The following is a 25,769-nucleotide window of genomic DNA, read 5'->3' as shown; positions in this document are numbered from 1 at the left end:
TCCTTAAGACAGTGCAAATTTTAAGGCTATACCTATAATAAGTAATTGATCAGTTAAAAGTACGTACTAATGCACCTCCCAGACACATCGCCACAGCCTGTGTCCCCACAGGAGGGTACACAGGTACTTAGACAATGATACCCGTATGTGCCGGGCCTGCATCCGCTCTCACAGTCCCCCGTATCAATATCGCATGTACTGTTTACGCAATTTTCTGGACATCCTGTCTGACAGAACGTTCCGTAGTAACCCCGGTTACAGCCATTTGTACAGTGTCCATTTGAGCTGTTACACGTCTTTTCGAGACAGTTTTCTCCGCAGCGAAATTGGCATTGGTAATGGACGCCGTACAAAGAGTACCAGCCTTTCTGGCAGCCGTAAGTGCACATCCCGGAAATACCATCGCAAGAGTCGTTCAAACAGTTGTAACAAGGTTTACAGAAACCGGTCTGATAGTCTCGGTAGTATCCTGGCCCGCATTTGTAGCACTGCACAAAGTGGTCGCTGGGGGAATAGTTATACTCCTTGCACTCCTCACAATGCGGGAAGTTATTAGAGCAGTTGAATTCGCAGTTTGGCATGAACCAACCAGGAAGGCATCCATTTTGACAGTCCGTTGTTGAGTTACTGCAGGTTGAATGGTTTCCCGGAGCGCAGTTCTCGCTACACGTATCCAAACATTGATCCCCGAAATAGCCATTATCACAACCATGGAGACATTTTCCATTTTCGGGTTGACAGATGTCTTCGCCTACTGTATAGTTACAATGGTCACTGCAAGGACAACACGCATCTTCAAACAGATACCAAGAAGTGTCGTTTTTACACTGACTACACTTGTGGTTTGTTACATTCATACACTCGGAGATCTGACACTTACAGTCTCTACCTTTGAAGCCGTTCTCGCATGCTCTACATGCCCCATCTCTATCACAATCTCGACATCCTGTTGGGCATTGGTTTTGGCAAAAATATCCGTAAAAACCAGTTTTGCATTTCTCGCACGTGGTGGTTTCGGAGCACTTATCACAGTTATCTATACACTTCTTTTCACAGTATTCGCCAAACCAACCACTCTTACAAGAATCGCATTTTCCTGTGATTTTGTTACAAGTCTCTGAACTGCAGTGTGACTCCGGGCAATTCTTTTCACAGTGAGACCCATACCAACCATTTTTACATCGACTGCAGGAAGTGACGTCAAAGCTGCAGAGATCACAATGTTCGTCAGCGCAATTGGTCGAACACCACCTTCCGCCGAATCCGGACTTACATGTCCAGCACGAGCCGTCTCCTTGGTGACAAGAGGAAGACTCACAGTTGCTAGAACAAGTGCTGTTGCAGAAGTCACCCCACAAACCGCCAGCGCAGCCGTAGACACATGTACCCTTTTCGCCGTGGCATCCAAAAGAACAATTTACTGGGCATGCACTCTGGCACTGCGGGCCAAAGTAACCACTGATGCACCCAAAGCACGTTCCAGTTTGATTACAACCATAGAGACAATTCGTGGAACACTGTGATTGACAAGTTGCTCCATAATACCCCTTTCTGCAATATTCACAATCACCGGTTGTTCTGTTACATCTAAAACAGTTTAGGGAGCACGTTTTGTTACAGTCGTCTCCAAAGAAACCAAAAGAACAGGAGCCATCGCAGTGCCCGGATGTTATGTTACATTCTGTTTGGCAGTTGGAACAGTTCCGTTCTGTAGATAAGTAATAAGTGGAATTGTTTGTAAATTAGATTACATTTAATGTGTGTTTATAACAATGAGGAAAAAAATCCCGAAATTTCACCAAACAATTAACGGGGCTTGAGGCAGAATTAGGGCAGAATAGATTATGTGTTAGGAGAAAGGTTAAAGATTTAATGAAATATAAATGACAGGCGGGAGTAAACTTGCTAGTAATTTTAAAAGTTGATTGGTTTGATAGTCTTACCTTGTGTTGAGCTGACAGAATCAGAACTGGCAGAGGCACTGTAAAAAAGAAACACAGTTAAAATGATCAAACCAAAGAGCTTCTCAGAGACCATACTTATAAAGTTTGGATCAGACTTTGAACATTTTTGTATGTGACACTTTTTATCAGTTAAATTTATTCATGTATAGGTAAACATCCTCTTATCAAAGGAAAGATTTCACGGCATGCGGATAACTCCGTCGTTGAGATAACTACAATTTAGTGCATGGTCCCGCCGCTTACCCGCAATGTCCGACATCAAAATGCTTTATATAAACTTGTCCAATAAAAAAAACCCTCAGAATATATTGAATCAAATTTAATTCCTGCAATAATCTCGGCAACTGAATGGTGATTTTGCTGTGGATTTTTACCTTAATAATTAAATGGTGTATCTTTGAGAAATGTAGGACGTAAAATGTTATAAAGAAAAATATAAAGTACAATTTTGCCTATTCTACCTTCAGTTTATCAGTAAGTGGTAATAGACTTTGTCGCTTCCAAGCAAAGATCACGAGGTGTAATATTGTTTTTGGGTGAGGAGGGGGGGGGGGGGGCTTAACTTAAATTTACTAATCGAACTAAATAAGTTTGAACAATAAAAAAGTATTTCCAAAACTCTCGGCTGTATGTTTAAAAACTGAATTGCATTAAGATGATAAGACTATACCCAATCACTCCGGTTTGAAATGAATATCTATCGTTTTTACGAAAATAATGTGCTAATGGTACCATCCTCATTTCTTTTAATTATTTACTATATCATGTTAAAACACATAGATACGATGGTCATGAAAATATTGATAGTTAGTAACTTTTAGATTTACTAAATAAATAAGTTCTAAGGGGTTTTTTTATTGACAGTTCTCTTCATTTACAATTCACGTAGACCAACATGCATTTAAAGCAATATGAGCTGTATTTTTTAGAATTTTATTTTGCTGCAAAAACCTGCTAGTATGATAAGTCTGCATATAACTCAAACTTTTATGATAAATACGATTTGAAAACATCATTAATTTTTGTCAAAGGAAATATTTCTCTTCTAAGGAATATATAGCAAATAAATTTTTGTACAGGACGACAATAATTCAATTTTGCTCCAAATAAGGCTTCTTAACGGCCTTTTCCACAAAAATATGGCTAACAGAAATTAAAAACCATGATTTTTTTGTCATTTTAGTAGATAAGAACATTTAAGTAAAAAAAAAATTCAACATAAAAAATGCAGCTCATATTGCTTTAAATGTAAACTCATTCCGCTGGGCAAGAACGGTATAATCTCTTGTACATTAACAATGACTTAAAATGGTTACTCAATCTTTACGATTAGTTTATTGCTAAAAGAAATATATTTATATAGAAAAAAAAAATCATATGACCCACTGTCGCGTGTAATATATTTTTCTGCAATATCTGAGGCTACCCTCATATTCTGCATGAATCACCCAAAAAAAAAGGTATTTCATTCACGGTGTAAACTGATGAGCATTACACAAAATGCTCAGGGCCTCTAAATAGCCTTTCTTTACATTTTCATATAACCAACACATGTTAATAAAGCATAATGTATTGTCATTGTAGTAAATTAAACAAAAAACAATTTATTTTTTTTACATGTAAATCGACTCATAATCGATACGATATTTTGACCGTGATTCATATATAAGAGTTCTGGGTTCCATCCGTTAAAACTCATTAACATTTTATCAGATATATACATAACGCTGGTTTGGGCATTTTCAACTGAGCTGCATAGTTTGCTCTTAGTTAATGTTTTGATGTTCGTTTGACATTTGTTGAACAGACCAGGAAAATTCACTCTTCCACGCATAGTTGTCGTTCGTTATATTACTGTTTGGACCGATGGTAGAGAATGCACATGCACGTGCGTTTGATACACAAGATCGAGGTTATATAGCCTAAATGTAACAACACGATATGTCATATGATTTTTAAGTGCAACAAATGACAATATTGCGTTTATTTTAAAAGTAGAAGAGTGCAATCCGTTCGTTCTCGTAAGTGAACCACGTTTTCACATAACAATCATCTAACCAATCAGCGCGCACCGGTCTATGACGTAAAAATGTGAATCCTCGCACTCCAGTCGCCATTTTGCTTCACGTGGAGAAAGGTTGTGCACACGGCCCCACAAAATTCTACGGGAAACGAGGTAAATATGGGGTCACGCAATAGTGAATATTTAAATTACTTTTTTTTTGTATGTCAAAATGACAAACAACTATGATATTTTCTTTAGACGCAAGTATGAAAAGTACTCAGGCGTAATTTGTCTAAAAATTTTAAGCACATGGCATGTGCGAAACAAAGACATCAGACGATCAGTTCAGGTTAGACCTGAAAACCGAACATAAAAGAGTGCTGTATTTATTTAAAAGATGGTCATTGATTAAAAATATATGGTGTTTAAAAAGCATAGCTAAAATCCTTTACTATTCTTCATGGACTTGAGAGAAAGTCATGTAAATCAGAATTTTAGGTTAAAACTCCTTATAAAAAAAGACAAACGGCAAAATTTCAGAACTTGGTGAATAACCGAGCAACCTGAAGAACATCAGTAAACTCTTACATGAATCTATTTAACATCAAATTGACCATACTTGAAATATGGCACTCCAAAATCAAACTTCAATAGAATGTGAAATGTTCATTAAATTGGACTAATTCCAAAGTACTGAAAAATTTGAGGTACATAATTTGGCAATATGTGCTAGCAAGATAAAGATTTCTGACTATAACTTTTCAATAGTTGTAAGTGCCAAACTTTAATGTGTTATAACTTTGAAGTCTTTCAATGGCATTAACATGATGAAAGAATCACAAAATGAGGTTAAAATACACCCAACAGTGAACCAAACCACATTAAAATATTTTTTGAACTAAGTTTATTTTTCAAGAATTATTATGAAAATCAGACCTATTATATGAGTTCAATACATTTGATAATGGATGATGTAATCATCAATGGATGATGCAATCATCAATGGATGACGCAGTCATCAGACCTATTATAGGGATTCAATTAAGGAATAAGCAATCATTCTTTGAGTATTATGAGGTGATAATTTCGGTCGGGGCGGGGTCAAATCCAATAAAGCCCAAATGGCTTTTTGATAGATTTGACCACGCTTCAACCAAAATTATCACCTCATAATATTTAAAGAATGATTCCTTATTGCTAACATTTATATTGTTCCAACATGTACACTTTAAAACGACATTGTTTCAAATCCACTATTTTTTATGTAGCACATGCTAGGTATATTATATAAATAGTGCCTGTTTGGGAGGGTAACAGTTGAAATTGACACCCCGAGAAAACCATTGTCAACCGACGCGAAGCGGAGGTTGACGATGGTTTTCGAGGGGTGTCAATTTCAACTGTTATCCTCCCAAACAGGCACTATTTATTTTGTTATACTGAATGTCTTTTTTAAAATTTTTAAGAAAATTTTACTGCTTTTATATAGGAATAACGTGAATTCTACAGCGAACCGTACGCGCATAATTTTCGCGCATGTAACATTTTTTAATGTTACCCGTTGCCAAGTGCGTTGCTAACGCTGAGGGTAATAGTAAATATTATTAACTGCGTCTTAACCAATCAGATTTCAGTATTTAACATGAAAGTATAACAATACTATGTGGCGCAGCCAATACCGTTTTTCGGTTATGATATAAGACATGCCCATTTTGTGTAACTCATGTTTTATGAAGTTATTCGGTTTTGGGGTTCAAAATTGATTCCTAATGTTATCACAGACAAAAGACAGTTGAAAATGTAAATACTACTTAGTATTTTAGAACAAGGATAAATTTTATACCGGTATATAATACTTTGAAGTCTTTCAATGGCATTAACATGATGAAAGAATCACAAAATGAGGTTAAAATACACCCAACAGTGAACCAAACCACATTAAATTCTGTTTTGAACTAAGTTTATTTTTCAAGAATTATTAGGAAAATCATACCTATTATATGAGTTCAGTACATTTGATAATGGATGATGTAATCATCAATGGATGATGCAATCATTAATGGATGATGCAGTCATCAGACCTATTTATAGGGGTTCAATTAAGGAATAAGGAATCATTCTTTGAGTATTATGAGGTGATAATTTCGGTCGGGGCGGGGTCAAATCCAATAAAGCCCAAATGGCTTTATGATAGATATGACCACACTTCAACCGAAATTACAAAGTACAGGTTGAAATGTTACCGCAAAGTACTGTCTAGAGCCATTAATTTTACATCCTTTTTAACAGTTTGAGAACGCTTCTATTACATGTATAGAAAAATCAGTGTACAGTGCAGATCAACTTCTCGAGATTTGTTTTACTGTGCACGTGCTGAGGAGGGTGAATTTGTTCTTAACTTTTTGAAACCATTGGGCTGTTAATTAGTCTACCAGTTCTGGGTTTTTTTTTTGGGGGGGGGGGGGGGGGGTTTGGTCAACACATCTATTTTTTATAAAAACGGCTAGCAGAGTTTCGTGAAGCTTTGTAATTCACAGGAGGAAAATGCCAGCTAGGGTACTGATACATTTGTATATTTCATGACATTTCAGGAAATTTTGATTCCATGTTTATTGAGTTATGGGCTTTCTGACCTTAGAAGATTTTTTGTGTTTTTCTCTCCCCTCTAAGAAAACACTAGCTAGCCTTTTGCCTGCAGTCGCAATCAATAAATCGGTTCAGTTTATTTGAAATGTATTATGAGAGGCCGTCCGACTGACTAGAATTGAGTGCAACAAAAAATGTCAACATACAGGTAAAATAAAATATTATCAGATATCTCCATATACCTACTGACCCTGTTTATTTCTCTCTCAGATTTAAGTAGGATTCAGTTCATATTTATATTTTGGCCTAGTACATAAATGTAAGCATGGGACATTCAAAGTTAATGCTGCTTAATATCATGAAAATTAAAATCAAGCTGTTATCCTTACATCAGTCTGCTGTGATCACTGTGCTAGAACTGGTGAGAAGGGGGGGGGGGTTTATACACTTCAAGTGAGATGCCATTTAACACCTGAAGACTGTTGTACATGTATTGTGTTACACCTGTTTAATAGAATCTCTCCACATGTTCATTTAACTCTTTTAGCTCAGACTGTCCTGTATTCAAATTTTTATTTTCTTTTCTAAAAACACTAGTGAAAAAGAAGACAGATTTTGCTTTCTTTTGGTGCCAAGTATGATTAAATGAAAGAACATTATTTCCTATAAGCATGACATGTATCTTACTAGATTAAATACAGGTTTACATTTAATTTGCATGTCATTTTTGTTGTATCGAATTTCAGTCAAATAATGGTCATGAAAGATATATTTGAGTCTTGATAAGTACAATGTAAAACATCTTGGAAGAAATCTAAATACACTCGTCTAAGTTGATTTTTGGTTCACAAGAACCTAGAAGTATGAAACATATATGAGTGGAATACTGCCTTGCTTCGATTAACTTGCAGTCTCAGCAACTTTAAAATTTCATGCAGATAATTTATACTCCTGAAAAATTATGGTAGGTGTTATAAACTACTTTTTACGAAACCGGTATATATATTAAGATAAGAACCATGATGTTGACAAAATATAAATTTTTAAGAGGATTTGGTGTTTCAACATTGAACATGGCTGTTACATTATTATGCAATTAGTTCTTAATCAAGAGTACTCAAAACTCTGTGACTTATTTTACAGTATTACTTGATTTAACCACATGGTGGGGGTTTATGGTAAAAGTATAGATTGAGAAATGTTTGATATCTAAGCATATTGATTTTGTCTTCTTTGTTAACTCAGTTTGTTACAGGAACTGGGTACAGCACCAGACTGGCGCTAACTTTCTGTAGGTTCTCGCAGTTATCCTGTCTGTATTTCTTTGATGCATAAATTTGTAAGGATCCCCCTCAGCATTATACAATTTCTTTTTCTTTTATAGATGCATATATGTATATGAAAATATCTTTACATCTTAATTTTTACAGAGGCTAGAAAAACTTTCAAATGTGTTGTGGCTCTTTTAAAAGCCTTTCAAAAGTCATTTTAAAATTTATTCATGTTTTTTTTTTAGCTCAAACTTTGATCATGTCCTTGAAAGAATGTGAAGATGTGAAAAAAAAAAAACAATTATGGATCCAAACATGTTTTGAAACCTCCCTCCCTCCCTAGAGTACAATATGACATAGAAAAATAATTAGGAACAAAACTGATGTACTTTAATGGTGTCATATCATTTTCTTGAATTTGTTAATATAGTTCTTCAAAAGAAATTTTAATGCCTATACTTATTTTTCCCCGCTCTATCTCCCTTTTTTCAATTGATTTTATCATCAGAATGAAGTGGGTTTTTTCTTAGATTAAATGAATATTTATATTTTTGAGTGACACAGGTTCTTTGATATCCAGTCAGTTTTGAACTAATTTAAATTTATTGTTTTTAGGAGAGCATTGTTATTTGGCATTTTTTTCTGTGTTTGTTTAAACATCTGTTTTGTACTTTGTACTTTGAAGTTTGATATGATATATATACTTGTGAATACCAGTAAATTAAAGGACTTGTACAGTGCAACATTGAGTTGAATTTTTTCACAAATGCATACATTTATTCTAAGAGCTCTTGTGGATTTAGTCAGCTTAGCTTTAGTCGTGAGAAAGGTAACTGGTCTTATATTTCTTAAACTTTTTATTCTAAACTCTATTATCATTGAATTTGGAATATTGCTAGGTATTAAACTTTGTTTCTTTCATGAAGCTAACTTTCCTTGTAATTATTTGATTTTTCCAGGCTTTACTCTTTAATTTGCTTTCTTTTCAGATTAAGTTAGGTTAAGTGCACTGGGGTCGTGTATGCCTGGGATTGTTGCTAAAAAAATTTCATCTTCTTTACAAAAATTTTTTCCAATGATGTTTTCTATGCCTGAGACCTTATATAGATAATATCAACACAAATGAACTGGATTATAGATAAAGATGTGTATATCTTCAAATGTCAGAACATTTTCTGTACGTTGTTGAATGTTTGCTAAAGGGCAAGAGTGTGGATCAATGTTCTTGCTGTACATATTTCTTTTTAATCAGGCTAAATTTTCTCAACTTATCTCCTTTATAGCTTTGGATTGTGACTGATCAGAATGTATTTTTTACAGACAGGCACGATGTGTTTGCCAGGTGGTTCCAGACTTTGTCTGGTCTGTCTGGTGGTGTCATCCTGGCGCCCAGTCATTGGGGTGGACCCAATCAAGCACAGTGCTACAGAGGAGCCAACGTATCAACACATCCAGCATGACCATTTAGGAACCCATGATCATAATGACATGCAAATTCATGAAAATCACAGCAAGGACATTCACGCTCCTGGACAATTTTTCTACGAAAGCTTGATAGAAAGATATGGAGAAAATGGTAGTCTAACACTGGAGGGACTTAAGAAACTTCTGCATAATATTGGAGTGTATACCGGTAATCATAAAAATTCCACCTCTCTAGAAATTCATAGTGAACACGAGAATCATGATGATCATAGAGAACATGATGATCATAGTGAACATGATGATCATGATCATGAACATAAACTTCATGATGATCATGATATTACATCTCATGATGATAATGGTTATATAAGGAAAAGACGAAATGCTCAGCAGAGAAGATCATCTCAGGAAAGAATTAGGAAGAGAAGATCTAAAGAGAATATCTCAAACACCACAGTAAGCCATAGTATCATAGGAAACACGTAACGGCTATCTATTGAATTTTTTGAGAAAAGGGAGCTGTTGAATTATGATAAATTATGAAATATAGAGAAACTATCTTTTGATTAACCATCAAGGTACATGTATCATTTAAGATAACTTGCATGCAAAACAACTTTGAATTTGAAATTTTCAACAGACAAAAAAAATTTGAGGAATAATTTTTCACTTATTTCAGTGCATTTATTTATAAGATAAAATATGCATTTAATTTCAGTGCATAAAAACTCCAGAAAACCTTATCCAAATGTACAAAATAAACCAGTCCATTGCCCTGTCTCGGACCGATTTTTCTGATGTGTGTATGGGTATCATAGCAATGCTGGACACAACAGCCTGCGGGGGCGGCCCTGTATCTCGTAATCAACATACCTGTGATAGCCATAGCCATGATGAATCTCTATCCAACAAAGACATTGAGTACGACATTGGAAATATTCCAGGCCATGGTCAGTCTTTAAGAAATATAGTAAAATACTCTTATAATAAACACGTGTATAATGAATTGATGCTTACCAGTACATGTATTAGCAAAGTGATTTTCATTCCTCTTAACTTTAAAAAAAATATTGTACACTTAATAGATACAACGAATAATGCTTATGATGAAGTCAAATTATCTGTCCCTGGTACTGGTCAGCATGTTTTACTGTATATTATGTTCATTTTTAATCAGATTTTAGAAACCTATTTTGATAAACTTAACAAAAATTATTTCCAAGTTATTGATAGCATATGTTACATGAGATCCTGTATTTATATTCAAAGTGCATGTATTTTCATATAAATAATTTTATATGCATACCATATGTTTACCTTGGTTAGAAACTGTGTAATTTTTTATTTAGAAAGTTTGGTTCCAGGATACTTGGCTGTTTTGTTTGAAAGTGGATATGTTGCCTGAAGCTGGAGGCTGAGGGCAATAAATCTGTTCCAGGATCAAACAAAACAGCTGTTTCCTTTTCAGAGAATCCTGGCTATGACTGATTTGTTACATACCTAATCACACTTTACTAGATTAACATGTGGGTTTTTTTTTTAAAATTTATCCTGAATCTACTTTCATTTATTTCCCTCTGGACCAATTTGAAATGAAAAATAAATAGTTAAATATATTTTTAATGCAAGCAATTAATGAATGTGACGTAAAATTAAATGACATTTTCATGATATATAAATGTACATGTATACTTATTGAGGATCACTTGACTAGCATACTAAGGAAAATGGGGAAAATAGTCAACAGATCTAAGACTGTTGATGGAAAAGGGGGTCTCAAGGGAGTCAACAGATTACAAGTCAAAGATAATCTCATACTTATTTACTTAGACTTAAGCAGTTAAAATGTTTTTTTTAATTGTATTACATGTACCTGTCATTTCCTATAGAGAAAATTGAAGGTATATATTAATGAAATAGCTAAGTTGACTTTATTTATCTGTGTGTGTATACAGTATGGGGGTACAGCTTCATTGCCATTGTGATCATCAGTCTGGTGGGACTTCTGGGTGTGGCAGTCATTCCCATCATGCAGAAGGTCTTCTATAACCACCTGCTCCAGTTCCTGGTCGCCCTGGCTGTGGGGGCCCTTTCCGGGGACGCTCTCCTTCATCTGTTTCCTCATGTATGTAAAAACACACAATCATGTCAGTTCTTAATGCAAAACAAACAAAAAATACAAGGTGATACCTTCGGAAAGCTGAAAAACATGATACATGTAGTATCTTTGAAAACAGAATGTTTAGTTATTTGAACTAAATACCAAAATTGACATGAAAAAAGCAAGAGAACTGATGCTTGACTAGTTTTTTTTTTTTTTAGTAAGAGTTATCTTTCCTTACATGCTTGCAAGCAGTAAGGGCCATCTACCCTTACTAGTATCACGACTTAATCTCTGTGTACCTCATTTTTTTTCCCCAATTGATTATTATGATAAATGTAATTTTTATAACATCTGAGTACAGGTATGCAACCCTTTAAATATCTGGTACAAGCTCACATGTAAATTTAGAATGCATTATCAGGTTGATGTAAAAAAAAAAAAAAAAAAAAAATAATCCTTTCTCTTCAAAAGAAAATATATTATGATGCAATCAATTTTCTTTTTTTCTGTAAACATGCAGGCTTTTGGAGATGGGTCTCACAAGCATGGCTCTGATGACAGCCATGTTGAAGAGAGCAGGCAGGGAGTTATGAAGGGACTTGTGGGATTGCTGGCTATCTATGTCTTCTTTGTCATGGAGAGACTGGTTACCCTTTTCACCAACTCCAAACGAAAACAGAAAAAAGTAAAACATTTCTACAGTGTCTAGCCATGCTATGCCATTTTCAACACTGAATGACTAAACAATAAAAGAATTCAAAAGGACATATGATAAAAGAACAACTTGCTGCCTTAATTGAACATTGTAGTTTTACTTTAAGGTACACTCCACACAGAAAAAGAAATTAAATGATAATTTCAATTTGACCCAGCTACCTTCAGTTTGATTTAAAATAATATAAAGATTTCTTGGAACTTTATTTGATTTAGCTCCTATCATAAGTTCAAGAAAACACTCATGTTTTTATTTTTAATGAAAGGTTTATAAAAATAACATCATTTCTTCAAAACAGTACTGCAAATGAGTGGAACTTATTGAAACAAATAGATAAAATAAGAAATTGATTTTCAATTTAACCAAAATGCTTTTACTATAATTGTCTTTGAATTTTACAAGTTTTATCACAGAACTGTTCATTTTAAACCAGTATGCTCTTTTAGATTACTCTTTTTACAAGAAAGAGGCAAACATTGGCTCATGATAAAAATCATGATAATTTGTTAAGAAGTGGAAAACTCCCCCAATTTTTCAGTGCATATAAAGAAAAATGATTGAACTTCTGGATCATAAACATCAATATCTCAGTAACTCAATTACAATTGATATGTTTAAGTGACAAGAACTGGCTTAATCATTGTTTCTTTTGTATTTTATTTTAACGCGAACTTTAATCCTGGAATTGTATCTCGATGATTTCCTCTCGCTAATCTTGTTTGCAATGAGGAGGTCTGATTGTATATTCATTTATAATGTAGCTTTTATCTGTTAACCCTGCCACAAACATCTTTTTTTTTATCTGCTTTGCAGAGGAAGCTTGAGGAACATAAGGTACACTTTAACAACAGCAATGGAGGGGAGAGTCCTAGGACTCCCTCGGAGCCAGACTGTGGGACAACCATGCTTCGTATCCATCCCAGCGGAAAAGGTTAGTGACACTTTCACTCTCAGCTATTGTTTCTGACATTACATCTATGAAAAGTATTCAATGAGTAGCACAAGGGAAAGGTCATAATAGAATATTTATAAACACTTGTTTGATATGTACCAGGTAGTACAATGTAGCAGTATTTGTAACAGAAAACATGAATTTATTGTCTTAGCCTTGGAAAACTATGCTGTGGAGTCCCATAAGGGAGAGTGCAAGCTCTTGATGTCTGACAACACTGATGACCAGAATAACGTGGATGGTAAACAGAGCCACCCAGGGGATGACGAGGACTCCCACAGTAAGGTGCTGGACTTCTCCCATGGTCACTCCCACAGCCGCTGTAAGACCATGCCCCAGACTGTGACAGCCATTGCCTGGATGGTGATCCTGGGGGACGGGATCCACAATTTTAGCGACGGGCTGGCGGTGGGAGCCGCATTCTCCAACAGCATTACGGGAGGAATCAGCACCTCCATTGCTGTATTCTGTCATGAACTTCCACACGAAATTGGTCAGTTCTTTTTACACTGTTCCTGGAACAATGTACTATTTTTTTTTACAGTCTTGTAAAAGTTTTTAGATCCCATAAATTACCGGTATCTGCTCTCAAAAAGTTGATGATATTTTGATTAAGAATCAGTTCAGTTCAAGTCTATTTATTGAATTTAAGACTTAATTAACTGGAGGTGAAGAGCAGAATATGACTGTAGAATTATGCAATTGATTAACACCCTTGTTCACGCACTGATTGTTTGCTATTGTTTGAAAAAAATTGGTAATAATTGTCTGTGGGGTGTAAATTTTACCTGCCATAATTAGGACATGAGATGAGGAATCTGCCATTTTCAACTCTTTCATATCCTCTTGCCTATAAAATCTTTCACATTACAAAACAAGTTCTAAAAAAAATACAAGACTTATTCATAACCTTCATTTTACATCTCTGTTCTATACTATAAGTTCCTTATATTACGCGAGTTATTAATTCCGCGATCTCGCTGGTCTGTATAAAATTGCGAGAATGTAAAATTGTGAAAGTGGAACTTTTCCTTTTGTTTCTTATGGTTCTCAACTCTCGGAAAAGAATGGTGAGATTTTGAAATTCGTGAAAGGTGCTTCTCCCGATTTTCTGTGGATATTAATTCCTTGCGTTTAATTAGGAATCTACAGTATCTCATTTTTCATCACATCACATGTTGCTGATGTCTTTGTTATGTTTACGTATCATGCCTCACATGGAGGAAAAATAAACTCAATTATACCCTGTTTTATTGTAGGTGATTTTGCGGTGCTGTTGAGGGCAGGAATGACTGTAAAGCAGGCCATTATCTACAACTGTGTCTCCTCAGTGCTTGGGTTCTGTGGGATGCTGATAGGGGTGCTGATCGGAAACTTTGGATCCGCCCCTCTCTGGATCTTTGCCTGCATTGGAGGAGTCTTTATCTACATTGCTTTTGTGGATATGGTATTAAAGAAACTACTTTATATCATCTAATGCTGATGCAAGTCAGACATTTGATTTTCAGCTGTTTTGAAAAAAAGAAAACAGCTTTGGTCCCAAATTTTATTGAATTATTCTGTGTCTATTGAAAAAGTTTTTTTCTTTTGTTTTTTAAATGAGAAGAAAATTGGTTCCTGCAAATATATTTTATCCTCAAACATAATTTATTTAAAAATAAATGGAAATAAATCATTTCAATGTTTAATACGAATCACAGGGATGAAGCCCATTTTAACATTAATTTCAATGTAACCATAATTGGTTACATTGAAATTAATGTTAAAACGGGCTTGGTTTCTGTGATATGAATTTGAAACGAAAAACCCAAGAATATAACTCTTGCTCCACAAAAACTTGCCTGTCACATTTTGGTCAGAGCATAAACTAAAGGTATTTTTTTCATAAGAAATTGGTACTTATTCACATCTGCTGTATAGTAAGTTGCAGATTGCACACATCCGTATGTACAATAGTATTGTACTTTATGAGCTAGCCTAAACTTTTGAAATCTGTTTCTAGCTTCCAGAGTTAATCGCCCTTGGAACAAAGAAAGGAGAGAACCCGTTCTTCCACTTGATTCTACAGGTGTGTGGCCTGGTAGTGGGGTCTGGAATCATGTTCCTCATCGCCATCTTTGAACACGATTTGATGAACTTACTAGAACCGTAACACATATCATGCATTAGTGCTTACCTATTTACAGAAACCCAAACTTTTAGTGGTTTTTTTTTGCAGTGTTATTTTCATGGTAGCCCTGGGCTACGTTTTACAAAAGAACTTACGACTTACGACCAAATTAATGAATGCTAATTAATCACTAACTAATCACTGTTTTATTCTAATGGCTGTAAATATAATTATGGAAATCAAAATAGTTGTAAATAAATGGTTTTATATAAATTTTGTTTATTAAAGACCATTCTACGAATCTAGAAATATTTAAGACTTTGTCGTAAGTTCTTTTGTAAAACCCAGCCCAGATGCTTTGTATTTTTTATGTCACGCTTTATTTTTGTAATTATTTTTTTTTCTTAAATTCAAGAACACATTGACAAATTTTTTTTTTGCTCATGAACAAAGGAGAATGTGTTTGAATGTATGTTTGTTTGAATGTATGTTTTTGGGGTTTTTAATTTAGTCCCATTTTTCCTATTCTGAAATTTTTTATGTCACTTATTTTGATATACAGTGTTATTAAACTCTTTGGTTTTTTTCCCTTTTGGATGTAACAAATTTGGAACCTTGTTATCATTATACATTGTAAGTATGGATATTTTTTTCTTTGTACAATGCAAACTTTGAAAATCCACTCCAAACTGTGTTCATGTTATGTAAGAATGTAATGAAGAAATAAGAACATCTAAACAGTATATATACATATGTACATGTGCAGGGTTTTCAAAATCTTAGATGAAAATGACCAAACAGCTTTCAGCTTATTCAAGCTTTTTTTTTTTGTTGGGGCTAATGCTGGTTTTCATCTTTCTTGTTGCATAATAAAAAATATATCAATTAGACAAGCAAGTCTTCACTGGATCACTATTATATCTGGCAATAAAACTTCTTAAATAAAAATTTAGTATTTCAATATTTCTTTCTCCTTGTACACGTGAAAAAAAGGACACACCCCTTTCCACGTGACTAACAGTGAGACATAATTCACTTGAAGTGTGGGATATAGCCATGGTCCTCTTAAACATGTACCGGTACTTGTTAGCGGCATCCTCAATTAATGTTAAATGGGTAACCCCATTGCTATTTCAAAGCATGAAAGCAGTGCCCCCCTCAATTTTTATTTTAAAAATCGTTAGACGCGATTATCCTGAGGACAAGACGAGGCAAGCGCGACCGTGAAATACGGTAATAGTTTTAAGTGTACATGTTTCACAAAATTGTTATTTTAAGTTTCACTAACATGTATAGTGTCCATATTTAAAATAAATTTCATACTATTTCATTTCTTATATGTAAAGTGTACATTTATTTTCTAATCATTTTTAAGGTCACCTGAGTGACCTTTTGCAATTGGTCTTTGTCCGTCGTCGTGCGTCTTTCGTTTACAATTTTTCATTTTTAACTTCTTGAAAATTAAAAGGCCAATTGTTACAATTTTTGATGTGAAGCATCTCTGTGGTAAGAGGAATCTAAATTGTGAAGTCCATGGCTCTACCACCCCTGGGGCCTCATAGGCGAGGCTAATACGCAAAAAAGCAGCCAAATTTTCAAACATCTTCTTTATTCCCACACAATTCGGGGGAAAAAAACATGATTGTGATGTGAACGAAGTCCTCTACGAAAATTATGAAATTCATGTTTCCTGGGCCAGGGGTTCAGACCCTAAGACATACATGAAAATGAATATAATAAAAGACTGGCCATTAAAGATCTGCAGGTATCCTATTACTAAAATGTTGGCACCTTGAGCTAAGGTATAGATAAACTGAGATTCCTCCGACTTTTGAACCCCAACCCCCTTTTATGAATGAAATTTTATTTCAAAAATCAAGCCATAAATGCATGGTAACAGAGGAGTCTCTTATTATGGTTTGTACTTCAAAATGAAGCTTAGCTTAAACTGCAAACGTGAGAATCTCTGACATGTCAGTCTGAGGGATATGGGACACAGGTGACCGTCAACGCCTGAGGGCCTCTTGTTTATTAACATGTATTGTGTGCATACATTGTATATATCACAAATTTTTTTTACCATTTATAAGAGTTTCAAGATTTTAGTAATACATGTACGCTAGTATGCTTCTCAATACATATCTTGAAACTTATGATTTTTATATGTCAAAATAAGCAAATAAGCAGATTAGCATTTTGGCCTTTGTGATTTTTATTGTCAATTTATGTTGGAGAGGGGGAAAGTACTTTTTTAGGGTGGAGGTAAATTTTTTTTTTTTGGGGGGGGGGGGGGGGAGAAGTTTGATCCGCACCTGTGACCAGATGTCAAACATGTCAAAAATGACATTAAAGTTTATTCGGCTTTGCATCGGTTTCCGGCTAGTAGATTTTATCCGTTTGCCATTTAACAGTAAATATCGCAATCTGACCTTTTTCTGTATATTTCTCAAAACTTCACCGATAGCTGTGACACATGACACTGGACCCAAAGAGATCTGGGATGATTTTATGAATGGACTCTCGTATTTACGCGAGCCAGCTGTCTTTTCTCACAAGCTATTAGCGGTATTGAATATCCGAGATTTCAAGTGTGATAAAAGATAAAGTCCTACATATGTATGAGTTATATCACTGTATGCGATTTTTAGCTGTCAATGGTAAAATCTATAGAGGGCGCGTCGATACCTGTTAATACATGTGTCTATATTACAATGGGTAATCGCCACTCCTCAAAAAAGAGGTGGAGAAGTGTACACCTGTATACACGTGCGCATATTGTCATGTTAGAAAATTTTGAATTTACCGGATGGAAGTAAATACAAAAAGTCAATTTCAGTCAATTTCAAAATTTAAACTGATCTTGGATCCTTTCCTCTATCAAACGAAATCCTACCTCATGCTCTTTGAACCACTGGGAAAAACGAAAATCTACCTCAGGACTTGACCGGAACCACCGGGAAAAACGAAATTCTACCTCAGGACTTGACCGGAACCACTGGGAAAAACCAAATCCTACTTCAGGACTTGGCCGGAACCACCGGGGAAAACGAAATTCTACCTCAAGACTTGGCCGGAACCACCGGGAAAATTCATTGCTCAGTGATTCCTATTCAGAAGGGTTTGCGGTCTATATGTGTAATAAGTAGTCCTAAACCCATATAATATAATAGAGTTTAAAATTTGTTGCCTCTTATAGCATAGTACTACGGAACATAGATATCTCTTACAGGTGGACACATGTATTGGGACTCAGTTTCAAAGAAAAACAAAAGACAATCAAAACTGATTCCAAGGGTTAAATTGGAAAGATCTGCTCAAACAAGGAAGGGGTTAAAGTTCATGGTCTTGTTATCAATTTTCCATATTTATCGATAATTTTTTTTGTTGAAAATACGAATTATGGTGGAAGTGGTATCTACTCTATTTTTAAAGGAGGCTATATAATCATTCAAAATGCAGAACTTGATATTGAATCTATTCTTGCCCACTTTCACAATGATATGATTAAACCTGTTTTCATTCAAAAGATAATAAAAACCGTCAAGGTGTGTCCCTAAATATATGGAAAGTCTTCTGTCTTGACTCATCCGATCATTGAGCAATTTTCATTCAACAGGTGGACCGTGGGAAAAGGCATACGTCACAACAGCTGGCGAGCGGAAAGGCGCGAAGCTTGCTGCTCTTCAAATCGTATCAATGAATTACATTTTCACGCTCTCTTCCTATGCATTTCATTTCTTTCTGTTGGGTAAGCCATGTGAACACACAATGGTCATTCAGAACTCTGTTCGTGTGCACCTTGTGTAATGCATTAATTAGCTGATAAGAACCTTTTTCTCCATTCATTTTTATTTTATCTAATATTTGCCGGTTAAATCACCGGAAATACCCAGAAACAAGCCAACAAATTCACGTATGATTTCTGAAAAAAGGTCAAGAATGTCACCTAAATCTTCATTCTCTTTATTGCCGCTATAGCAAAAATAATCTAACTCTACTTAATTGTATTTGATTCATGTAAAATGTTGAACAAGATAATATCCCATTCAATATGCATAAATTAGCAGTCATTATGTTAATAATATGGTTAATAATGGTTTTCTCCTACGTGTGACACTACATAATTTTCCTTCCTGTGAAAAATACATTTTTCTGTGTATCAGCCTAACATGTATCATTTCCTGCAATATCATTACCTATATATGATACATGATATGTATGCTGCGATGGAGCCCTGATAACGACTGATTTGCACATGCCATGTCGAAGAGTAAATGAAAAAAGATCCTTCGACCTACACCTTCCTGTGAAATCCGAGCAACTAAAATGAATGTACTAATTGTGTTTGGTTTCCTGTTTTTGTTTTCTCGCTCTCTACGACAGTGTTAGCTATTTCAACGGATGTGTCATTATTTCAATTTCATTTCAGGTAATAAACTTGTTAAAAAAATTACAAGGCAAGAAGTCGTCGATACAATTAGTCATATTCAAAATGATTTTAATTAATTGCGGATTGGGAAATACTGCGCATCTGTTTCTCCTGCGGCTTTCATGGCGGTTTCTGAACAACTTTCCCAGAATGTGATGTGTTTGATGTCAAAATGTTAATGGTATTAAAAATATAGTGATGTGGGACACGTTTTCTAACATTATATTTTTCTGCTTCATATACGGGCGCCTTTTCGATGAGAATTTCGACACGTGGTCATTTTCCCCCCGCATTCCCAGAATTCTACGCGCCTCATCCCTGTCGTCTGCCACGATGGAAGAAACCAATAAAAATCAAGTTATTTGGTCACGTGTGCTTACAAAAAGTTTTTATTAAAAATCAGAGTATTAAAAGGGACAGTTCAAAACAAAAACCGAAAGGGCATCTACATCTTTGTTCAAAAGCCCTTATTTAAAATCTTTGAGGCAAAATGAAGTGTTGTATTGAAAATCTTGGATGGCATGAAATATCAAAGAGACAGTTTTCACCAGCTTGTAGTTCATGTGTCATGTGCACGTGGACGCACGCGCCGAAAGAGCGCTTTTCATGTTACCTTGTGTTTAGCATATGACGAGATTTAATAAGTCACAGGGTATAAAATTCATAGCAGATTTATTTTTATTCATTAATTTTTTATTGGTATGTTCTAAAGTATATACCATGTGATTGGGGTTTTTTTTCTACATGTAGAAAAACAATTCTGAGATGGAAAAAACCCCACAAATGCTTTTTACTGAATGAAACAGGTCAACTGAACGTCAACTGAAATGTCTTGAAAAGTGCCTAATTGGCAGAGCTACATCATTTAGATAGATACATCATATTTAGCTTTGATTCACCGTGCAGTACTAAATATAGGCATGTAACTCTTATACAGGCATGAATGAAGAAAACAAGAAGAAAACTATACATCTATATTTCGTAAAACCCAATGATTGATTAATATCCCCGAACGACTAAAAAGAGTTATTCTCTAAATGTTAGTACAATAATGAAATTATTTTTGATAGATGCGGTAAGGAAGCTTTTCAACGCAACAAAAATGTATTTGATGATTGCTGTTTCAACCCGCAACCAAATCGACTGTATTCTTTTAAAAAACATGTCAATTAAATCTTCTGCCATGATATCAGTTTTTAAAACATTAGTCTTATTGTTTCTAGTAAAAAATTCGTTTGAATAGCATTTTAATTTTATCAGCATGTGCATACATTCGGTAAGTCGCGGTCCACTAGTGCAAAGGTTCAAGAATCTGAAGTTTCAGTAGTCTGATGATTCACTATAGTCTGATGGTTCTCTAGTCCGAAGGTTTACTAGTAGTCCGAAGGTGCATTGGTCCGAATAATCACTAGTCCAAAATACAACAGTCCGACGGTTGAAAGTTTTCAACTGTGCAATTGATCTTCCCTTTACAAGTTCCCTTAGATTCCTACCATAAAATAGTACCACTACTGTATAGAAAACATTCATAGGAAATCTCCTTCCAGTATCCATAATCCCGCCTCTCGTAGCCCTTTCTCTATCCACCAATGCTCATCCCACTTCCAAAAATTGGAGCAAAAGTTTTAGAAGAAAAATGATATGGATTTTTTTTACAATGATACAAAATTATGTCTTTTTTAACATTTCACGTTTAACATGAAACTTAAGTTGTCCTCAGTCAAACTAAAAAAGGAAGAGAAGTTAGGAAACAGTCCCATCATTTTTAGTTTCTTTGTCGTGCATCTGTTATAGTGTGAGGGGACAGATGACTAAACATGTGTATACATATACAAAAGAAAACACAGTTTCTGTTTAATTAAACTTAGCCTAATAACCTTTGACCTTTTGAAAGAACCAGAAAGAAAAAGTAAACCACCGGACAGAGAATAAAACTACGAAAGCTAGTTTTTCCACTCACAGTTGCTAAGCTTTGGCGATTCAGCTATGCTATCGCCAGCCATGAGACTGCGTTTGCAAAAGATTAACCATTACAGAACTGAAAATTCAATATTTCGTAGGTAGATAATACTAACATGGACTTTTTAAACTCTCTCGTGAAAAATATTTCATATTCATCAATAAAACACTTCATGTATATCTTTTATTTATTATCCTTATATTGAAACAGATTCATAAAATTTAACGCTTTGCTCCTGGAGCAAAGTTCTATAAGCGAGAAATTGCATTGATAAACTACAATGAACATGTAAGGTAACGATCATTGTTAACAATTTATTCGGACAAATAAACTTAATTTGGACTTGTGAAACTTCGGCCTAGTGAACTTAAGGGCTATAGTCTTTAGACTTGTGAACCTTCTAACTGGCAAACCCATGGACTTGAGAGTCTTCTAACTGGCAAACCAATGGACTTGTGAATCTACGGACTAGTGAACCTTCGGACTTGTTGGTGGACCTCAAGATGGACGATCAGTAGCTGCATTCCAGTGCAAGAGAAAGGAAAGAGTTATAGGGTGTCTGGTGCGGAATGTTTGGAATTTCTGTACCTTCCTTTTTAATTTCTTCCAAATTTCAATTGTCCTTTCTTTACTTGTCCAACTCACAAGACGGATACAGTTTAATGTTACAGATGAAGTAAAGAACTTACTGTGGGGGTCACTTTTGAAATAAAAACCGATAATTATTGAAATAATTTTGTCAATATTTGTCATTCAAACCCAAAGAGAGGGCGATACCTGTTTACGATCGTGCAACAGCTGAAGGTTTTTAAAAACGTTGACAACCCGCCTTGTCTCTGCCAAGCGTGGGAAGGTAAATCTCAGGTATGCTAGTCATTTGCAGGTTGTCGCTTCGTCACTCTCGGAGGCCAACATCTGTCGTTTACCTGTACATTCACTAAAGCGTCGTGGAGATCCCCAAAATCTGATTTTCCCAGGGTATCTCTCGCGCTCCGGCAGTTGACCTCGATGACCCTTTAGGTCAATTATCAATTTGATTCGGTCGCATTTTTGTGTTATCGAAATACCTATTTTGAATTGAAAAGTCGCATGCATACATCATGTGTCGTGGGTTTTCCAATTACATAATATTTTCTGTAGTTTTATTATAAATAATTTTGAGTGTAAAAATCAGAAGGTTATTTCTTTGCGTGTATTATTTTCAAAATAAGTTTTTGTGTATATTTCTAAAAAAAAATGAAATATAAAATCAGCGAAAGTCGTATAAAATGAATTCCTAGAAAGGTTATTATGTAGACTATAATTTGATGTTATGGACCAAATTTTTGCAGCAATTTATGCTTCTAACAACCACAATTTTCAAAATTTAAATACCATTATTTTTGTTAATTATCATTTCTGTTTTATCTTAATTTTTGCACGTTTATGCCATGATGTTTTTAAGTAATAAAACTAATTTCCTCCAATTAAAAGAGCAATATGGGTCCTTTTCTGTCTTTGTTTTCTCGTCAGTTCTGACAAGATGCCAAAGGTTGACATTTAACCGTTCCAATGTCTCGGTACATTTTATGACTACTGCAATTTTATTCCGCTTCTTGCTTGATTTCGGTTCCATTTAAACCCGCATCTATCTCGCAGACTCCCAGAAAAGATCCTGCTGGTGGCAAGATTCGCTCGTGCACGGCGCACGCTTCGCGTCCTTCTCTGCAGATCGAACAAAAAAACCGCGTCTCGTAAAAAATGAAAATGATGACAAGATGTCAAACGAGGCGCGTGTAGCACCGCTAACTACATGTTCTTACGCCTCACAACTTAACAAGATAGCATCTCGGAAGAATGCAATGTGTGACAATCAAATTCAATAATTGTCGGTAGGTTGACAAGCGTTCACAGATATTGTCAAAATAATATTAATAGTTTTTTTTTTAACTTTACCTGTATCAATCAGCTTGATGGTTTTGATCATTTAATCGGGGGGGGGGGGGGGGGGGGGGGGGTTGGATGGTTTAAGTGCATATTGGTCTCTTATCATAGCGATTGCCAATATGAACTCGATTATTGTATGTTTTAGAACTAACAATGGAAAATTAATCTCAAATTTGATGGAAATTTGATGATTTTAATTTGAAATTCAATAAAAAAGTAGACTGCACAAACCGAGTTCTATTATAATGAATAGTTAACTACACATGTACATGTACAATGTCCTCTCCTATCTTCATTGTCGGGGTGGCGGAGGGGACGCATCTTTCAACAATCAACTTAAAATTTTTGCTATTTAACTGATCATTTACTTTCATGATAATGAGTTTACGTACTAAGGCATGATATAAATATTTGATAAAGGTTTACACGTCGCTTACCTTAATATTGTGTTGCTTTGTTTCTGTATATCTATGTGATGTCACGCACGCTATTATTTTTTTTTTAATAAGTGCCACATACATCAGTAACTAGAAATTTGCACTTTTGCCATGATCAATTTGGTATTTGTATACATACAGAAATTTTCAGATTTCCTCCGAGGCATTTATAAAGGTCTGTAGTTCAGTACATGTAGTAGGGAAATGCAGAGACTTTTATACTGATCAACGAATCAATGAAAGTTGAAACTAGAGGATTATGCATGTTAATAAGCAATTGCTGTGTTCTAAACCATTTACCAGTATTGTTGATCTATAACACAATGAAATATGCTAAATCATATCAGATTGTAAAAATGAAAGAAATGTCAATCTTGCAGAAAATACAATTTTCGTTTTTTAAAAAAATGTAAAATTTTCGTTTTTTCAAAAATGTTAACAGTTACATGCAAAACCATAACAGTACATATGTATATATTAATTCATTAAAGTATTTCCCGTATGCTCGGGAACAACTGTCCCCAACTTATTATTCTAAATAAGACCTTGACAGTAGGGCTGAATTTTGTGTCACACTTGTTTCCTAATATACTAGTACTCAGAAGATCTGAGCAATACGTGTGATGGTAGCTCGTGCATTAGGTTTTTTTTTTTGGGGGGGGGGGGGGTTTTAGTTTGTTTGGTTTTTTTGGGGGGGGGGAGGGGGGGTGCTATTCTTCGTCTGTATTCCTCGTTTAACTTTTAGCATATCCGGAAAAACACAAGTGTTGTAACATATTCAGGATATAATTTTAAAATACACACAGCTTTTTGCAGCATTAAATTTTCACATGTGCTGGGTATTTGCGAGTGGTGTTGTCCTTGACAAAGGTTTAGATTCTGTAAATTATAAACAAAATGTGTACATGGAGTTTAAAATTTTGATAAAGCGGAATATGAAGTTTTATATATTACAGTAAAGGTAAAATAAATACAGGCGTCAGTACTGTCTTTTTGATAGTTATTACTTGTGGTTGTTTGCAGTACTGTATAGATCAACACCATGAAGAAATATGCTTCCAGGGTTTTTGGTTCCAATCCCCTGAACCCTCTATAAAGTTACAAAATTGGCATAAAATGTCCCTAGAACAAAACAAAACCCCAGCCTCTCTCAGATCACCCACCCCGTTTGGAATAATAAATAATTCCTGCCCCGAACCAGACATATGTTCGTCAGGTTCCAATCGTTTCTTGCTGTGTTATGTCTTGATATTTTATAACTAATGGAAATTATTTTTAAAATATCAATAAAAACTGCGAATTCCTTGATAAACATGATTTTTTAAAATTAGATATACATGTATATATAGATGACTGTGAAAGCTATCTAAAAATTCGATAAACCTACATATCGAACATATATATCTGGGCATGTCTTGTATTTGACAAAAATCTGAACATTTTTTTTCAAAAGTATTGGGTATTATTGAAAAATAATGGTTAATTAAATTAAACCTGTTATATACATTTCCCCTTTTTTTTAGCATGTGTCATTTCTTATTCTAAAATTTTCCTTCCAACATTGCATGCATATGTAGGATAATCTCCAACAAAGAATGCACACTATACAAGAAGTCGCATTGCTGTTTTTTTTTCCCTCGTCAATATGAAGTATAGTTTTACTACATACATGTATCTGAGCGTGTGAAAAAAATCACATGAAATCTGCTTCCACAAATTAACGACACCGTTAGGGAAAAAATTAATGACACCCTTTCATGTACACGTGCAAACTACACTGCACGCTTTTCGAGATCTGTCTAATGAATGGAGCAGTCTCCATGCGCTGGCATTGTGTCACGCGAGTGAAAAAGAACCCCATTTCCGATCCAGTCGTCAATTAGAT

At 34.9% G+C, this 25,769-nt stretch overlaps 2 protein-coding genes across 5 annotated transcripts in view; one reads left to right on the top strand and one right to left on the bottom strand.

Annotated features, from left to right (window-relative positions):
* Positions 1-2,190, bottom strand: part of LOC128184241 (uncharacterized) — a 56,706-nt gene extending 54,516 nt beyond the window's left edge. The window contains 2 exon segments of the mRNA XM_052853691.1: positions 68-1,708; positions 1,944-2,190. Coding sequence (XP_052709651.1) covers positions 68-1,708; positions 1,944-2,037 — 1,735 coding nt within the window. The 5' untranslated portion in view covers positions 2,038-2,190.
* A 1,846-nt stretch (positions 2,191-4,036) lies between these two features.
* On the top strand, positions 4,037-16,093 carry LOC128189714 (zinc transporter ZIP6-like). Of its 4 annotated transcripts, none has more exons than XM_052861472.1 (9): positions 4,037-4,140; positions 9,147-9,707; positions 9,970-10,201; positions 11,207-11,376; positions 11,876-12,040; positions 12,884-13,001; positions 13,177-13,515; positions 14,282-14,469; positions 15,025-16,093. In XM_052861472.1, exons 2-9 carry the CDS (start codon positions 9,156-9,158, stop codon positions 15,172-15,174), a joined length of 1,914 nt encoding a protein of 637 aa, XP_052717432.1. In that variant the 5' UTR covers positions 4,037-4,140; positions 9,147-9,155; the 3' UTR covers positions 15,175-16,093. The 4 variants fall into 4 exon arrangements, with proteins under 4 accessions (XP_052717432.1, XP_052717408.1, XP_052717424.1 ...); XM_052861448.1 differs by lacking the exon at positions 4,037-4,140 and adding an exon at positions 4,184-4,318; XM_052861464.1 differs by lacking the exon at positions 4,037-4,140 and adding an exon at positions 7,028-7,519.
* The last annotated feature ends 9,676 nt before the right edge of the window (positions 16,094-25,769 follow it).

The sequence above is a fragment of the Crassostrea angulata genome, chromosome 1, assembly GCF_025612915.1.
Source record: "Crassostrea angulata isolate pt1a10 chromosome 1, ASM2561291v2, whole genome shotgun sequence".
Lineage (NCBI taxonomy): Eukaryota > Metazoa > Mollusca > Bivalvia > Ostreida > Ostreidae > Magallana > Magallana angulata.
Note: the sequence above shows the minus strand (reverse complement) of the source record. Positions and strands in the feature narration are given on the sequence as shown.

Bases quoted from the DNA above. Each gene is read 5' to 3' on its own strand.
- LOC128189714 (XM_052861448.1), top strand. From the start codon at position 4,199: ATGACAAACAACTATGATATTTTCTTTAGACGCAAGTATGAAAAGTAC. The intron at 9,708-9,969 runs GTAAGCCATAGT...ATTTAATTTCAG, and splicing joins AGAATATCTCAAACACCACA to TGCATAAAAACTCCAGAAAA. The intron at 14,470-15,024 runs GTATTAAAGAAA...ATCTGTTTCTAG, and splicing joins ACATTGCTTTTGTGGATATG to CTTCCAGAGTTAATCGCCCT.